At 40.0% G+C, this 19,165-nt stretch overlaps 1 protein-coding gene across 3 annotated transcripts in view; it reads left to right on the top strand.

Moving 5' to 3' along the window:
• Positions 1-19,165, top strand: part of tmeff2a (transmembrane protein with EGF-like and two follistatin-like domains 2a) — a 210,073-nt gene that overhangs the window by 178,228 nt on the left and 12,680 nt on the right. Inside the window, exons 6-8 of one of the 3 annotated variants that reach the window (XM_084724264.1) lie at positions 8,425-8,573; positions 16,499-16,555; positions 18,758-18,875. In XM_084724264.1, coding sequence (XP_084580390.1) covers positions 8,425-8,573; positions 16,499-16,555; positions 18,758-18,875 — 324 coding nt within the window. Of the gene's footprint in view, positions 1-8,424; positions 8,574-16,498; positions 16,556-18,754; positions 18,876-19,165 lie in introns of all 3 variants that reach the window. The other 2 variants (XM_084724262.1, XM_084724265.1) reach the window with 2 other exon arrangements.

Below are 19,165 nucleotides of genomic sequence, written 5' to 3'. Positions count from 1 at the left end.
TAGTGATATGGGCCACTGAATTTGATTAGTTTCTCTTTATCAGACCACAAATGAGACAAGGATTAGGTTGGAAAAACTACAGAGGCAGCTGGAGCAGAGTGTTTTGAGGGTCTGATCGCTGTACAAAAACACACAGCTTTATAATAATTCACTTAAGGCAGTGGATCATATTTAATGGAGAAAATATTTTGTGGTTTTCCCTCTGTTGTCCTCTGGCTGTTCCGCCTCAGCTTGAGCTGACTCTTGGAGTTTCCTGATGGACAGGTGTTAATTGTTGTCTGTGGTTAGATACTTTAGCTGCTAACTGCTAGTTAACTCCATGCAGCTGACTCTGCCTGGGCTGTGAGCTCAATCACTGGCGAAGTGCACTGCTAACTAGAAGTAGCAGTTAGCTACATTAGCAACAAGTAAAGACATCTGTCCATCAGAAACTCTGTAGTTAAGCAGCCATAGGACATCAGGGACATGCTAGAAAATTAAGTCAGCTGCTACACTGACAACAGAAAGCATGGGTTTTCATCACTGTTGTTGTCTTTGTTTTGTTTTTAGTTGAAATTCTGCCAAATGGGTATTGTTTATCTCAGTACGTAAATTAGGTAATTTTAGCAGTGTTAGGCAAGCTGCTTGGAGGTGTAGTGAGCTTTACTACCAGTTACTCTACATTGCTTGGAAATATGGCCTCACTACACTGAAGCTACCCCACAGAGAAAAGTAGCAAGCTAAGCTACAGTAACATGGGACAAGTAGTTCAACTACCTAAAAGCTACTTTCTCTACATTGGATCAGCTTACATCAAACAACTGCAGGATAAAGTGTAAGTTTACTCAAAACCCAGAAACTTATCTCAGTCCATAGTGGCATAGGAATAAAGACCTCAACTCCCTCAGGATCAGTTCCTTTCCATCCTCACCCAACAAGTAAACTCAAGCTGGTGTGTCTGTAGTCCCCAGAGACACTGTAGGCATCAGCCCAATGTTTGTGATTGATGTCACCATACGTGCTTTTGCCTTTGTACACACATACGTCCATGTATGGCTGTGGCATCACTTACTGATTCTTAGCAGATTTCTTTCAGACTGCAGCAGAAAGTTCTGCTGTTCCTGAGCTTCAGAAATGCTTGGGAAAATGTAGCCTTCACTTTTGTGAACTGCGCTACTGCACGACTTGATTCATAGGGGTCATTTACACTGGGGACACGAGGGACATGTCCCCACCACCTTTTGAAATTGACGATTTTGTCCCAATCTCTTTTTAAAAACAGAATCTGATAAAATGTTCTGAAAAAAAGCTTTCACCTAGAAATGTTAACTAACAAATGGCTTCGAAAATTGTTTATTTGCACAATAAATAATTGTGAATTCTGTTTCTTGTAAAAGTGAAAGTTTGCAGCCTCAAAAAAACAACAAGGCAGTTTAACTTAACATCTAAAGCTTGATGTATTATCTTAAGCTAAAATTGTTAATGTTATTCATTTAGTTGTTTCTATTTTGTCATATTTTAGGGCCATAGGTGCTGACTTGACTTGAACATTGGGGGGATAAAAAATATCAGCCAGTATAATGTTAAGATGTGATGAGCTGAGGGGTAGGGATTAATATTTTCTCAAAAATGACACATTTTGACCACATGACCACTTAGTCTATTATCTGGTGGTACTGATAATTATTACTGAGGCAGAAGACGTCATTTCAACATTAATCAACATTATAATGAATATAATATAAACTATGCAGGTTATGTGAAGCTTGGTCTGCGCTGCAGTGGCATGCAAGGATGAAATGCCAAGTTCACTGCCTGTGATCTGTCACTGTGAACAGTGACACTGAACAGCCTCATGGAAGTGATATTTTACAATTCCTCATATTTTAAACAAATTAAATTCGTTAAAACAAGTCACATGGCGTTTTTAAAGTCATGTTATTTAGCTGAAACAGACTGCACATTCCATTTGTGTTCAGAGGCTGCTGCTGAGCGTAGTAGACGGCTCCCACCGTGTGCACTTCAGTGTTCAACTTAATTGGCTTAATAAAGTTAATGATCACTGAAAGTTAAAAAGTAAAACTCTAAAAAAGTTCTCACTGACTTGGTGTGAGGCTTTGGATGGATTCTTTGGGAGATTTTGGCATCTTTCCTCAGTGGGCGGCGCTTTTTGCCGCAGCCAGCTGCTGAGGGTAAATCCATCGGATGCTGCAGTATTTCACTCAGATGTGTTTTAGATGAAGTATGAATCCAGCGCTCTTGAAACTTTCACTTGGAATTTTTGTCTGATATTCCAAATGTCACAGAAAACCTCAGTCCAGCGCATTTTATCCCTCCAGCGCAGCGCACAATTTGCATCTGCATTGTTTAATAATTTGAAGTATTTCCACACAAAGCTGGTGGCAGATATGATGTTGTGTGTCTCGTTCAGATGGTAGACCAAAAAGTTAGTGTATTAACAGCATTAATGATCAGAGGTGTTTGAATTCATGGCACTTTGTGCTTGTTAACTAATTAATTAAAGTGTTCACTGTGCTCGACCAGTAACACATAAGAGCAAGAAAACACACACCAGCCCGCATGAAAAATAAATAGCAAGATGTCATGACTTTATTTTCCTCTCCTGTCAAATACCAATTAAATTTATTAGTGTATGGTTATTTTACAACTACATCTTTTTCCTGCTTGGCGTCAAGATTGGGAAGTTTCTGCACCCCCAACTTCAATTTTTGGGGGGCATAAAACCCAATGCCTCCCCCTTGGATGGCGCCTGTCATAGACATGCACTCTTGCTTTATTCAGTAGATGTGATATTGGTATTGTGTGAACCATTGACATGGTGTTGTAGCTGTGGATGTGATGGATCACCGTTACTTGAGCTGTTGATTGTTTTGCATTTTATGGTGAGTATTTTCATATTGTTGACAGTGTAGTAGTCAAGTCTGACGCTGTTTTAATGCGCCCTTATGCCTTTTTTTTTCAAACCCACTGTAATTATGTACTTTGACCTCATATTGATCCCCGCTTTTCAACTTAAAGTGACACCCTTCACTTGATCAATAAAAGGGCTAAGCTCCTGCAAAGCTATTTAATTTAGAAAACAACGATGCTACCACCACATTATTGAGAAATAGTAGTAGTTAAATTAGTAACGCTGCTACTTATAGAGTGGCTGCTGTCCAACAGTGATTTTTAACAATGTTGTATGGGCACATGTAACAGTTTTGGACTTTTATCATTATACTATTTGCCTTTAACTAAGAGGTTTAGGGCCCAGTGTGCTTTTGAAGGAACAGCAGCTGCTGTCAGGGTACGCATTGCTCCTCAAAATGAATATCCAGATAAACATTGGCCGCCAGTATATTGTGTGATGCCACAGTGTCTTTTACAGACCAAAAATTCAATGTTCAGCCAGCGCTATACACAGTAGAGTCTGACATTTCTTTCAGGTTAGGAGTTTGTTTTTTCAGTGAAAGGCTTGGTATAGCCCATGTGAAAATGTAGCTAGCTAGCAAGAGAGGGGGAGGAGAGACAGACACACACAAACACACACATCAGAGTGAGAGAGTGTTGAAAAGGCTGTTGTTTGACAGCCGTATAAACTTTGTTCTGCAGTTGGATCTGATGCAGCCATATCTCAGATTCTTGAAATTTTTATACCCCTGATTGGAATCGGATGGAAATTGGTGAAAAATTACATTTAAATAATTCAGCAGCAAAATATCTTCCCACAGGCAGAACCCTCACTACTCTGGATAATACATAGAACATGCTGTCAACTGCTGTTTTCTATTTCTTTATTTCCTATGAGAACTGTTGACAGTGAGGTCTTGAGGTGGATGTATCAAATCCTCAGCGAAGAAAACCAAAAGTACTTGCATGACTAGTCTGGGGCTAAGACAGCAAATCTGGAGAGTTTTTTTGTAAATTGGATGAACTGACCCTTTAAATCACGGTGTTACGGTCTCGTTGTGTAACCCTCTGCGGTGGCAGGTCATTCACAGCTGCGTCGGCTCACCTTCGGTGTCATGAGGGATTTCGGATGTTGCCTTTAAGCCGCTGTGTCTCCTGTGATGCATAACGAAGCCTTTCTTCACATCAGTCTTACTTTGCTGATCCATCATTACAACAGTAGCTGAGCGCTGCCACGCTTTGCCGCACGGCGTTTCAATCAACATCAATGTCAGCAGTACGAATCATCATGGCTGATTGTGAAGGTGTCTGTGCCCGCCTGTGTCTGTGTGTGTGTGTGTGTGTGTGTGTGTGTGTGTGTGTGTGTGTGTGTGTGTGTGTGTGGATGTTTATGTGTTGGCGGGCGCCCACGTGGGCCTGTATGCAAATGCAGCTATAAGACAGCTGAATGCCTGTGTGTTACAGAGAGGCTGGCACCAGGGGAAAATGAAAAGACCGGGAGAATAATGACAGATTTATAATTACAGAATCTAGCGTTCAGCGCTACTCAGCAGCAAATGTCTGGGGAAGGCAATCTGGGTGTAATTTCTGCTGATCAGGCCTGCCACACACTTAAGGGTCACACTACACGTATGCCAAAACACACACCAACACACATAGATGCACATGCACGCAGGTGTGTGCGCTAATTCTCTCCCTCCCTCTCTCCTTCTCCGTCGTTTGTGCAGAAGACTCGCACACGCACACGGCGAGACACACAAACACGGAACGTCTCACACTTAAATTTCACCCGAAAATTGTGGCGTGGCAGCAAATTGCCCAGTTAATTTGCGAGAGCTAAAAGCATCAAGTAAGCGGCTGATTCGCTGAGAAATGAATGCATTACAGTCTGCCACAAAAACACAGCAGCTTGAATATCAGCTTTTTGGAAGGAAGTAACTGATTCAATATACAGAGAAGACAAAACATGGCTAATTTCAAAGCGTGTGGATGTGAGCAGTTATTTGCCAAAGACAAAATAAAACATACTTTTAATTTGACTTTAACTCTGTTATGTAGAAAAAACTTTTCCAAACTTTAAATTGAACAACTTGCTTTTAAAGTAATCTTCTATTGCAGAACTTTGGTGTCTCCTCGGGAAACTTACAAAACTACATCATCTGCATTCATAAAGAGATGAAGAACACAACAAACCATGAATCTAAAACATACATGACATGTTTTCATTTCATTATCAAGTATATCACAGCAATAATCAAATTTGCTGAGTGTAGTGTTGAAGTCTAAGTGCACCCCGATGTCTGAGCCCAACTGCACCCACTGCATCATTTTGAAAAATGCCAAATAGCCACATGGTCACTCTGATCACCATTGGAAGCTGCTCTCAGACTCTTCGTGTCTGCAGAGAAACACTGGAGATACAGAGAGTCCACTGGAACTTTGACAGTCACCAGAAGCACATTTGTGGCCCTTTTTGAAAGGAGTTTGTACGTGCGTTGTAGCTAGCTAAGCTAATGCTAGCTGCTCAAAGAGGCTGAGAGGCTTTCTGGGATGTGTGTGTGTCTGCGGATGAGTGTCGGTACATAGTCGTAGCCAGTGTTGTGCTAGTTACTGAAAACTAGTAACTAGTTACTAGTTGTTAACTAGTTGTTTTGTCCCATTTGCCGTGTGACGCCCGGTATCATGCTAACTAGCTTCCTGAAAGCGGGCGACTCCACAATAGAAATTGGCTGCATGTCTTCTACAACATACCTTGCAATGGCTTTATCAACTTTTTCATGGTTAGCAGGAGCAGTCAGTCCCTCGGTTCAAATCCAGCCGCTGTTGTTTCGGTGGTGGAGGTGAAGTGGCATCAGAGTCTGTGTCTGTACTCTTAGCTACTAGCTTCGTCGCAGCATGTTGTTTCTGTAGGTGTTTCAACAGGTTTGAATTGCTATTTTGGGCCGTAGATAAGATCTTTGATCCAAGACACAACTTACATTTAACTAAAACGTTCTTGTCTTTGTGCTAGACAAAGGTCAAGTAGTGAGAATATCTCCAAGTAAAGAAACTTGACTTGGGCTCCACTGCCGATGCCATGATGATACCAGTCTTGTAAACAGACACGCCCACACGGCGTGTATTCTCCTGTCTCCCCGCTGACGCACACACACACACACACACACACACACACACACACACACACAGAGGAAGATTCAGGACTACACGGCTCTGGCTGCAGCTCAGTCTCTAGCCGAGACTACACAAAAAATAACGTAAAATTTAGTAACGTTAACTGAGTTACTGAATTTAAAAAATAATGCGTTAGATTACTAGCTACTGCAAAAAATGACGGCGTTACAGTAACGCATTACTTTGTAACGCGTTAGTCCCAACACTGGTCGTAGCCCCGCTGTTGCAGTCTAGTGGAGTTTCTACGACTAATACTAATCACATGTACTTCATGTGCTTTATTTAATGATGTTGCTACAATGTTGCTAAAATGTTGCAGCATCTCCAGAAAGTGGTGGAAATGTTGGGACAAAGTAACAAAGTTAAGTTGCAGCTATGTTCCTGCAACATACTGGCAATGTTTAGAAGAATATAGACACTCAATTTCACTCAGCAGGTTGCTACAGAGTCACCAAAGTTTTGTTGCATCTATGTTCCTCTGACAGATTTGTGTTAGTAGGGTTAGGGGAAAAAAAACAGACTCCCACTCAAAAGCGGGTCTGGAGGAGGTGGGAGGCACAACTCTGATAACAGAGCATCATTTTTTAAAAAATATAAATTTCATGATGTAGAGCAATTCCAGATGGTCAGCTCTATCTCAGCATTTGCCCTGCAGGTTTCAGGATGAAATAGACGAAGCCATTTTTTGTTGTAACTACTCACCCTGGGTCGGGTTAAGTGTTTTTAGTCCACAAAACACAGCTGGAGTTTTGCAGGAAAACAATGTTGGAGAATCTCACAAACAATAGAAGTGAATGGTGACCAGTTAACAAAAAAAACCCAACAGAATAAAAACCTAAAATACCTCATCTGGTGTAAAAATAAACCCAACCCTCAAGTGGCACGAGGGTGAGCAGATAATGACTGAATTTTCACTTTTGAGTGAGCTGTCCCTTTATCAGCACCTTTTTAAGTGCACAGTACTTCTTTAAGAATGAACGTGCACCATCCACTGAAACACCCGAAAGTTTTTAATTTGAAACAGATAGGAAGTGTTGAGTTTGTATTAAAAATAAAATGCTGCAAACTGGACCAGATCAAAACAAGGCTTTGTATATAATCGTGACAGCCTACATTTCAAATAATGTCTGGAGTGGTTTGCTAAGTAAGATGCTTTATGCTCCAAAATGCAAATGTCATCTTCTGTTAGTGTTTGTAATGGGTCTGTTCAGAACATTGAGATTTATGTTGGTAGCCCAAACATCATTTTGGTGCTAGTTTGTAATCTTAACCATCAGAGAGGCGGCTGTTACATTTCTTGAGAGGGTTGATGTCCCTGAAAGCTGCTTTCGATCTGTTGTTCTGTCACTTTTTGAGAAATCTCCAGTCCAATTTGGGTCACGACCCTAAGTTTGGGAAACACTGATCTATTGTAAGCTGTAGATCAATTCATTTTAAGATAGTTGGGCTGTCTGCAATTTTAACTTTCTTGTAAAAGGCAAGGCAAGGAAGGTTTAGTCATATAGCACCATTTAGACACAGGGCAGGTCAAGATGCTTTACAGAAGCATAGAAATACAATATTTGAGATCATAAAATCAAAAGCTAAAGGGAAGCCTGCAAATAGTTAAAACATGACAGAAAAAAAGCAACAGAATTTCCAGTTGAAGGTAATTTAAGCCACGCTTCACAGAGATCATTTTTAGAATTTCTCAGCTGAGTGGGTTTTGTTGAGGGACATTATGAAGACATGGTGTAATACCAGAAACTAGCTGTTCTGCACTCTTCTTTGACTCCTTTCACCAAGCTGTTTCACTGTGCACCATGATAGCATTAGCTTATAAGTTATTATTTTCCATTTAGACAATTTCCACTGTTATCTAAAATAAATTACACATCTGAAAGCTTGAGAACGGCGGCTGGTTTTTGTGCCACAGTTTCCTCTGCAACACTAAAATGTACGGCTTTGTTATCTACAATTCTTTCATTATTAATAGCTTCCTGCCATTGTAATGGTACATCATTTGTCAATCAAGCCCTCTGTGCAGCCCGTCTCCTTTTTTTTTTTTTTTTTTCAAAGTTAAATCCATTTGCTATTGTGTCAGATTGAATGTGCCAAAACCCAGTCTGAACAGGATTACTATGCATGGTCCAACATCCTGACTGAGTGCAAGCTGTACTGTGTTTTTTTTTTCCCCCATCTCATTTTAATCCCTGAACGAATTTCAGTCTGTGTCCCTCGCAGTCAAACACACACAAGTCTCTCCGGGATAAAGATGCTCTCCTTTTCATTAATATTTCAGAACATTATGTTATTTATTAACATAGCTAATAAATAAAATGCCAGTAGATTTACCACTTTATGTGATTTCTCGTTCTGCAGGTGTGTTTGCAACATCGACTGTTCCCACATCAGCTTCAACCCGGTGTGTGCCTCGGACGGGCGTTCCTATGACAACCCCTGCCAGGTGAAGGAGGCGTCCTGTCAGAAGCAGGAACGCATCGAGGTCAAGTACCTGGGCCACTGCCAAGGTTAGACCCACACACGCACACACTCGTTCCCTTTCTCTAAAAGACACAACAACGCCTTCACACGCTCCGAGGGGAAGCCGTCAATCTGTCTGGCAGGTGTTCACTTCAAGTCGAGGTGAGGCCATGGAGGCAAATGAGGCCGCTCGCCGAGCTAAATGCAGACAGCATGATTGTATATCTCCCTCCTGCCGCAGACCCAAACACATTTCGTGATTGCAAATATTTTCACTCCATTATATTTTTCGGAATAGTGTGCAAAGATAATCCTCAAAACCCTGCACAGCCTTCTCTGCTATGACTATTGATAATTTTACTCAATGGTAATCCGCCCCTTTTTTAGTGTAGTATCTTTTATTTGGGTGCAGCATTTGTTTGTAACGGTCCCAGGGATAAAGTTATTTTATTAATCTCTCTGGTTAAATCCCTAAACTGAGTCATATAGCTAATCCACACGGGAGAAAACAAAGGCACATAAGTATTATTCTTATATATCACTCATTCTTGAGAATTGGGACAAAACAGTATTTTGAGGGTGTTTTGATTTTTTCGCTCTTCAATTATGCTGGAAAAATATGTTTTAAAAGATCAAACTCTTGGCTTTTAAACCTTGTAACAGGCCAAACTCCTAGCGATTATGTTTTTTTAAAATTAAATGGCATTTTTTGTGGCTGAGAACTTCTGTCAGCTCTGTCAGAACACAGAAAGTCAAAGAATTTAAAGACCCCTCCAGTGTAAAATCATATTTTTAGCCTTAACATGTTCATGTGGTGCTTTTCATGTCTTACAAGACATATCAGGAGTGAAATAAGCAGTAAACACCAAGTCTGAGCATTTCTTGCTTTGAAACTGCAGTGAGGGCAGTCTCAAAAAAACGGATCCAGTCAGGCTGGGTATATGATGTCATAAATGTAAGGAACCAATCCCGTTCATGGAGAGGGTGGAGCTGTACATATCAATAGCAGCAATACTCAGCCCACCAGTAGCTAGCAGAACAGAGGAGAAGCCAGGTGCAGAAAATTAGGGGTAGGGGTGGGCTTGGGTTGTGTGGAGTGGGCGGAGCCTATTTACAAATTCACAAATCCTTGAGTACTAAATGAAGGCGAGGTGTAGAGCTGTATGTAAGCCATTTTAAATATGGTATTTGTGCTTTGTACTTCTCACAGAGCATTTTATATTGTTTGCAACATGACAGGAGGTGGACTGCAGAAAAAGTTTAATCATGTTTGTTGTTGTATTCTTATAATTCTTTATGCTCTCTCTCTCTATATATATATATATGTACACTACCAGTTAAAAGTTTTAGAACATCCCAGTTTTTCCAGTTTTTTATTGAAATTCAAGAAGTTCAAGTCCAATGAATAGCTTGAAATGGTACAAAGGTAAGTGGTGAACTGCCAGAGGTTAAAAAAATGGTAAGGCTCAGATACCAAGAAATGTGTTAACAACTTAAAGGTGTTCTGCAGCAATAGAGGTTGATTAAGCCTTGAAAGTTGGTGCTACCAATTCCTACAGGTGTCCCAACTTTTCTTGATTCCTTACAACCCTCTCTGTCTGCATAAAAGTAGTATTTGAACACACTGTGGTACCATATCCTCATGAGCATTATTTGAACAGTACTGTAGTGCAGAAAGTGGTGTGTTGCTATAAAAATGGTGAGAAAAAGGCAATTACCAATGGAAGAGAAGACCATCATAACACTTAAAAATGTAGGACTTTCCTACAGAGAAAAAGTGAAGAAAGTCAAGGTGTCAGTGAGTACAGTTTCCTTCACCATCAAAAGACACTCAGAAACTGGAGGAAACTCTGACAGGGAGAGGTCTGGCAGAACCAAAACCACAACAGAATCACAAGACAAGTTTCTGAGAGTCAACAGCTTGTGTGATAGGCGGCTCACAGGACAACAGCTTCAAGTACAGCTTAATAGTGGTCGTAGTAAACAAGTCTCAGGTTAAACTGTGAAGAGAAGACTTCAAGTTGCAGGTTTGACAGGTCGGTTGCAGCAAGAAAGCCATTGTTAAGACATCAGAATAAGAAAAAGAGGCTTGCCTGGGTCATGAAACACTGCCAACTGGAGGAAGGTGTTATGAACTGATGAATCAAAATATGAAATCTTCAAATTTTGATTCATCAAAATTTAAAATCTTCAGTTCATCAAACAGGATTTTTGTATGCTGTCGAGTAGGCGAAAGGATGGTTCCTCAGTGTGAGACATCAACTGTCGAACATGGAGGAGGAGGTGTGATGGTCTGGGGCTGTTTTTCTGGATCCAGGGTCAGTGACTTGTACAGAGTGAGAGGCACCCTGAACCAAAACAACTACCACAGCATTCTGCAGCACCATGCAGTAACCTCTGGTATGAACCTAACAGGTCAGGAATTCATCCTACAGCAAGATAATGACCCAAAACATAAGTCCAAGATATACCAGAACTACCTTAGGAAAAAAGAACAAGATGGTAAGCTTGAAAACACGGAGTGATCAACACAGTCTCTAGACTTAAACCCCATGGAGCTGGTTTGGGATGAACTGGACAGAAGAGTGAAAGCAAAGCAACTTACAAGTGTTACACATTTATGGGAACTTCTGCAACAGAGTTGGGAAGAACTTTCTGAAGAATATTTGATTTCCATTGTAGAAAAAAATGCCACAAGTGTGTTCAGCTGTTATATCTGCCAAAGGTGGCTACTTTGATGAATCAAAAGTTTAGAATACATTTTGGTTTATAAATTGATTCCATGATTTATTTTTTTAACTTCAATTGCTTATTTCTTACTTAGTACAATGAGACATTAAACTGTATAATTCTCAATAAAAAACTGGAAAAATTGGGGTGTTCTAAAACTTTTGACTGTTAGTGTATATATTTCTATTTTTGAATGGGAGCACCTGTAACATCAACTATTTCCACTGGGGAGCCATAAAGATTTCTGATTATGATTCTATGGATCAAAACACTTGGGACAGAATCACTCATATACAGATGTTGCTTAAATAATTAGCTTATAGTAATCAAGTAGTCTGTTGACTGTGAATTTTGAGTCTTTTCATCTATAACAACATGTTGAAAACATTTCTATAATCACAGAAATTCTTAACTCCCATGATACTTTACCCCATGGTAGCCCATCTCCTTCCAGCCAGCTACCTCATCTTACGACAAACTCCCAGAAACGATCCAATGAGATGCAGCAGTAGAACTTGCTGTTCCTCAGGCTGCGTTGTGTTGTCTTCTCAAACAACAAAGAAACAGTCTGCCAGAGATGGAGGCAGAAAAGTCACATCATGCCCCCTTGAGCAAGCCCTTGGTGAGGGGGAAAAATATTAATCTGCATGAGAAATAAGTTGTTCCCACAACTAGGATAAGTGACAAGAAGTGACAAGACTTTTGTCAGGGACTGTACATATATATACACATATATATATATATATATATATATATATATATATATATATATATATATATATATATATATATATATATAAACATATATATATATATATATATATATATATACATATATATGTATATATATACATATATACATATATATGTATGTATTTCCCTAAATTTTAAATATATATATTTAAAATCCTTAAAAAACTGTGTGCTGGTATTAATTTTTGAATTGTTTTATTTTTTGATTGATGATTTTTCCATTTCTCAAGAATGGGTGATAAATACACATAAATATATAGTTTAGAAATTTAAAAAAAATGAAAGCAGACCAAAATGCTTCATAAATTTCATATATATAAGTCCCTAAAGAATACATTTTTTAAAAACAGTTTTATGGAATTACATGATTTGTCCCAGTTCTCAAGAACTGGCCATTTATTATTTTATTTTCTCCTCATATCAACTGATTTTCTTTGTGCAACTGAAAGGTGGGGCTGAAACTCATCAGGTGGAAACATATCCAGGGATATGTTCAAGCCTCAGTCGTATTGTGTTATGAGTACATTTGCAAGCATTTGATCGGCTCCACGTCCACCCGGGACAAACAGGACAATTGATCGAGATGCAAGAGCCAATATGAAGGGCTTTGAGAAGTAATGGAGAGTAAAGCAATCAGGACTAAGCAGCCCTGCAACACAAATAGAAATCTGTATTACCCCATGTTACACCCTGTGGGTCAGACCACCCTGATCGATTCGATCTTGCTTCCATGCTCTCTGTTTCAATCAGGGAAAAACAAATGTCATGAAAATAAGAGATTTAGAAAGTGTGAAACAGTAAACTTCTTGTTAGCCAGGATTAAAAGTGATATCTTGATATTTACATAGCTGGTTTATAATATTTCCCTATGTGTCACTTGTCATATTATTGGATATTGTTATATTTGTTTTTCTGGAAATAGTCCTGGTTTTGTGTCCTCATATCAGTGTAAACCAATAAAACCACTGATGAATGGAATAGTGGGGTTATTTGATGTGGGGTTGTATTAGCTACAGCAGATGCCCATCACCCCCAGTTTGGAGAGGCAGAGAGGCAAGGAATCTCAACAATCATACTGCTGTGGACAGAGTCAGCAGCAAAAGGTATTTCAGGCTCTTAAAAAAAGGTATGCCCCCCCCAAAAAAAAATCAGTATCAGTTTAAGTCATATTTGGAATATTTTCATTGTTTAAACTTGCCGTCAGACAGCCTTTTCTGATGTGAAACCACTGTTATGTAAAATAAATATCACTCTCTTCAAACCAACCAAATTCCATAGGTGAAATCAGCCATTTTACTTCACAGAAAATGGGAGTCGCTGCTCTACCATGGTGTTGATCTGATTGTTTCTGTTATTGTGTGACTTTGGTGTTTTAAAAGGATAGTTCAGATTCACCAAAGTCACACATTAGAACAAGCAAACTGACAGATAGTGGCAGCAACAGATCAGTAACTCTGGTGTTCTGTGAGGTTAAATTACTAATTTTGCCAATGGTGTTTGGTTGGTTTGAAGAGAATGATATTTGGCTTTAATAACAGCAGTTTCTGTCAGAAAAAGCAGTCTGACAGCAAGGTTAAGTGGTGAAACTATTCCAAATATAGCGTACACTTATACTGACTTTTTTTTTTTTGCTTTTTTTTTTTTAGATGGATCTTTTTTAAGCAGCTAAAATAACTTTTGCTGTTAACCCTGTCCGCAGCAGCGTCCATGCTGGTGCTCCTGTCGGCTTCTCCAAACGGGGTGACCAGCTGTAGAAACCCACACCAAATAATCTGAACTATCCCTTTAAGCCCAAGATTTTTTTTTGTTTCATGTATGCACTTGCTTCACCTCAGGAGCAACAGTTAGAGTTGCTCAGTGGCCCAAGTTATGTGGGGACAATTAATATAATCAGTGAGTTGCGCAATCAGGACAGTGCTTGAAAAAGTTTAGATAAAAATAATTTTGTTTTGGGGCACCTGGGTAGATCAGTTGGTAGAGCATGCGTCCCATGTACAGAAAGTCCTCTGCAGAGGCTTTTGAATCCAGCCTGCAGCCCTTTGCTGTGTGTCATTCCCCCACTCACTCTCCCCATTTCCTGTCATATCTTCAGCTTTCCTATCAATTAAAGGCATAAAAAGCCCAAAAAATATTATTTTAGATCTTGCAACTCTCCGAGACTTTGCTCTGCTCTGCCTGTGTCTGTCTTTCCTTGCACAAATGTGATTAGTTGAGTTGCATTACAAGATGAAATGCAAGAGAACATTCATGGCTCAAGTGATCAGATCCTACCAAACCAAATATTTATAATATCTAACATCTTGATATAAAATGATAAACATTCCTATTCTACACCATAGCTCATATCATCTCTATACTTTGCCCTCTACTAGATTCAGTAGCTCACAATAGACCAGTGTTTCACAAACTTTTTCGCTGAGGACTCACTTTTTAAAAGTGACAAACAGTTGCGACCCAATTCACAATAGGCCTCATAAATAAATCTTGGGAAGAGGCTAATTTGTACATCACCTTATATTATCTTGACACATGTTATTAAAATGTACACATGATAAATACTTTATAAATGAGAAATAAATACATTTGGCTGACTTAACAGGTCATCTCATTGTTTTTATTTCTTCTCATCAGGAAAGCAATATAGGACATTTTGGCCTATGTCATAATGAGACAAAATAAGTGCATTCAGGAGGAATTGCTCTTGTTTTTTCCTCTCATCAGTAAAATATTACACAGAATTTCTTCCACAGTCTTTTACTTATTTGGCGACCCAAATAAAATCTCCTCTGACCCACCTGTGGGTCTCGACCCAGTCTTCAGGAATGACTGTAACAGACAATAGATAAGTATTTGTTGTAGCTGCGTTTCCTTTTCTTTTTGGCAGTTTCCATTATATCCCACATAAATCCTGCGTGACTTGTGACTTTGGGGTGCAGTTTTCCACGTTAGGTGGAGGGTATCAAAGATGATGACAGGTTAACCTGCACAGCCACTGGATAAAAGACAGATTTTAGAAAGTTGTCTGTCCTGTAGTGGTTTGACTTTTGAAAACTAGAGTCAATCAAAATGTCAGACATAGTCTAAACAGAGCGCCTAAGTCACACCCCTTCCAGTGTGCCCTACGGGACCTAAATTTGGAAAAAATATCAACATTAGTCTAAGGTGAGAGACAAATTTGAACTATGTTGTTTGTCAATTTAAAACATAATTACAGGTCTTAGTTTGTCGCTCAGTGAACTACATCTCTCATCTTGCACAAACCAGTCTCGCTGAGCCGCATAACATGATCTTACCTGAAGCGTTTGATCCAGTGACTCCTGGCGCTTTTATGAGCCGTGAAAATAAAGACAGAGTAAGACCCGTTGCTGGGTGAATACATCCAGCAACAAAAACACACAGGAATCGTAGCTTCAGCGGTTAACATTAGCGTAAGGAGGGAGAAAGTCATGATGCCACTCATACAGCTTCTGGGTGTGTAGTCCTAATTACGTTTCTGCACAATCTGATACTTGAACAGTTTTACAACCAACTGCAAATATCACTATGCTATACTATACTCAAACCAATTAATCAATTATCAAAATAGTTGTTGATTAATAATCAATTATTTGATCAATCGTTGCAGCTCTAATATGATGTGTATATACATATAACCAGGTCAGTGGCAAAACTGCTATTGTTGGATGCTGGAGATGCTCATAATGTCAGGTGTGTCATTAAGACCTCAAGTTGTGATCAATGTGTGGAGGTGGGAAAAATGAAAGGGGGGGGGGGGGGGGGGGGTTAGTTTTTGTAGCTGCAGTCTTGTTGAGTTCGTAGCGTCTCCCCTCTGACTTGCCTTAAAATTCATTTAGTCTCATATTTGATTTTCCTAAAGTGGATGACATACATACAAGAGTCGAGCTTCTGATCTCGCTCAAACGCTGCTTTGTTTCTTTCCTCTGATGTTCTACAAGCAAATAAATAAGAAAAATGAATTAAAAGTCCCAGATCCAGACATATTTCTTGCATGATAAACCTGGGAAATTCTCTCACAGACTCACTCTGGGGGAATAAATTCACTGACCACTGAAAAAAAAAATCAATTGCAATAAAATGATAATGATTGGAAGGACGTATTGTCTAGCCACTATGAAAAAATGAATTCAATGTAGCATCAATAAGGTGAGCAAAAATGCATTATTCCCTCTGATCTTTTTGTACCTGGCTCTGCTCCATTCTGCCCTTTATTCGTGTGTAATACATGAGGGGGGTGGGTTCCGACTTTCGAAGAGAATAGTTCACATTTATACGCATTAACCAGACAGGAGCACACTCCACATGAACCTTTTGTTGAGGCGATGATTCACATTCAACTCCTCTCTTCTGGCACTGGCGTAAGTTTGAGTGCGTGATCCGTAATGGAGAGGGGGGCGGGAGCTATAGGAGAGGTTGTGACTGCCTGCTGACCTGAGATCAGATCAGAATGGGTTTTCTTTGGCCTTTTCAGGCGACATCATAACCGGGAACAAAGAAGATGGACACTTTGCACGGACTGACCTCACAGGTGAGTAGGGCTGTGCATCTTCACTGGTCTCACCATTCAGTTCGATTACGATTATCCTGTCAACGATTCAATTCGATTCGATTCGATATCACGATGCATCACGATGCGTCACGATGGATTACATCCTCAATTTTCTATATTACTGCACATGGCTACGTTTTCACCAGTGAATACAAGCAGTCAGATAGATATGAACTCCCTTTTTTATTGTTCATAAAGTTCTTCAGAGCATAAAATAAATCGTAATATAAAATTGTGTGAAATTGTTCCATCCTCAAAAATCAAAATAATACCTCTGCAGTCTAGCTGCAGCTTCTATCAACTGTCTTCTGCTCAAAGAAAGGGCACTGAATGTCCTGAATGTGGCAAACATCACAAAAATGACTTGAGTCTGAATGCAGCAGACAACACGAGTATTTACAGCGGTAAATACTAAAATCACATCAAACTCTTAAGTAGTTTATGCAGTGCAGTGCAGTGTAATTCATTAAAGACAGTATTTAAATTAAAGCTGCAATGATTAATTGATTATTAATCCATCATTAAATTAATCACCAACTATTCTGCTAATCGTGTGATTTATTTAGTCCTCTTATGACAGTAAAATGAGCATCTTTTTGTTTTGTGTGAGTGTGAGTGTCCGATGGTGTCAGTCAAGTTCTGGAGGAGTTGTGCAGTTATTGAAGCAATGACAGACACTGTTGGATTGCTCTATTTTGACATCAGTGTGGTCGCATCCTTCATTGGCTGTAATGCACTCACAGCATCCTATGCATTTGACGCATGTGTTTCATTGAGAGTGCAGAGGTTGCTGTTCCAAGAACCTCTTGACCATGTCGTATGCACTTTTCCACCTTGCGGCAACATCAGCTTATGATTCTTCAGGCCCAGACGTTTCTCTTTCACTTTCAGATAGCGGTTCGCTGTAGTGCTGTGGTGGAAGAACGTAGATAGGCGTGGGACTCTGCCCAGAAGCCTGGAGAGCGTGGGCCTGGAGATTCAGTGTATGGGAGAAGCATTTTACATGAGGGAATTTTCCGACTTGAGCTGACATAATCATGTTAGACGCATTTTCTGTCACCAGCACTGCATCTTTTTCTGATAGCTGATATTTAACAGTGGCTGCGCCAAATGAGCTCCTGTGTGAGACTCATAAATGGCTCTCGTTTGCAGCATGTGCAACAAAATCTGCCAGTCCTCACTAACGTAATGTACAGCTATTCAGCTAGCTTGGCTCATTGACGCCATTACCTGGCCTTTGGTTGTTAGACTTGTAGAGTGCAGGTGTGAGCTTTTCTATAAAGTGGCTATGTGACTGGAGCATATACCATGGCTCCAGTGTCTTCAACAGGAGGTGAAACAACAAAATAAGGCCCTAGATCCTTAGCTATGAAAGCTGCCATAGGCTGCATGATTCTCTTCCCTTTCTCAGAGTTGGGCAGCAAAGTTGACAGTGTCTCATCAATTCTTAGCTGGGCTGGGTCCACTGTTTTCTTTATGGCGCCTGACAGACTTTACACACAGTGTGCATCTTGTCCAGTTCATGCTTCCCACTAAGTTCATAAAATCCGAAATGTGTCCACTTTCAAAATACTAGGTGCGTTTTTGTCACTTGCTCTTGATTTTCACCTCCCTCTGCCATATCATGCTTGCCCTGTTCTCCCACAGTTCAATACGACGTTGCTACAGCACTGGTTGCTATGGCGCTTGTTGCTACCAGGAAGTTATTTTGAACTTTAGAACTTTATTGTCCAGCCACTGCGAGAAATAAGAAGTAACGTCACTAGGCTATAATAATGTTCTGTCACTGCATCGATGCAGAATCTTCTACATCCACGTCATGATGCATCTTAGAAACGATTCATTTCACCACCTCTACAGGTGAGTGCATGTGCGCCAGCGGATTCGTCAAATAACACGTGCTGTCACTCAAAGATGCATCAGCCCTGACTCACTTCTGTTCACTTCACTTCTGTCTGTTGCTCTCAGGCTTTTCTCTCACTTCATGCATCTTTTTTACCATTTATTATTAATCTCTTCTTCTGATATCAAAGTCTTTGTCTTTCTTGTACTGCACAGTGAGGTATATGCACAGCCAGCCTCCAGCATATGTGCATCCAGTATTTATGCATTTTGTGTGTGTGTGTGTGTGTGTGTGTGTGTGTGTGTGTGTGTGTGTGTGTGTGTGTGTTTATGTAGTAGTGGAAAAAGAAGATCCGCTGGCCCGCGGCTTGCACATCCCCTGTCCAGATCGCTTCAAAAACTACTGCGTCCACGGAGAGTGTCAGTTCCCCAGTATCCTGGCTGAGCCCTCCTGCAAGTAAGACGCACGCGCACACACACACACACACACACACACACACACACACACACACACACACACACACACACAGACACACACACACACAGACACACAGTTAGATGACTCTCTTTGCAGGGACAAGGGTTGGATAAGAATAGGACAATCAGAAAATGATAGCTACAATGGAAAAAGTTCAGTTTTTGTCAAAAATTAGAATAATTTTTAAAGACATTCTGATATTCTGACAAATATCTTCTCTCAAATGTGTATTACTTTGGAGAAAACGGACTCGCAATTACAGTAACTGC

The sequence above is a fragment of the Lutjanus erythropterus genome, chromosome 8, assembly GCF_056507025.1.
Source record: "Lutjanus erythropterus isolate fLutEry1 chromosome 8, fLutEry1.hap2, whole genome shotgun sequence".
Lineage (NCBI taxonomy): Eukaryota > Metazoa > Chordata > Actinopteri > Lutjaniformes > Lutjanidae > Lutjanus > Lutjanus erythropterus.
The sequence above is the reverse complement of the archived record's forward strand: the minus strand, read 5'-3'. Positions and strand labels throughout refer to the sequence as shown.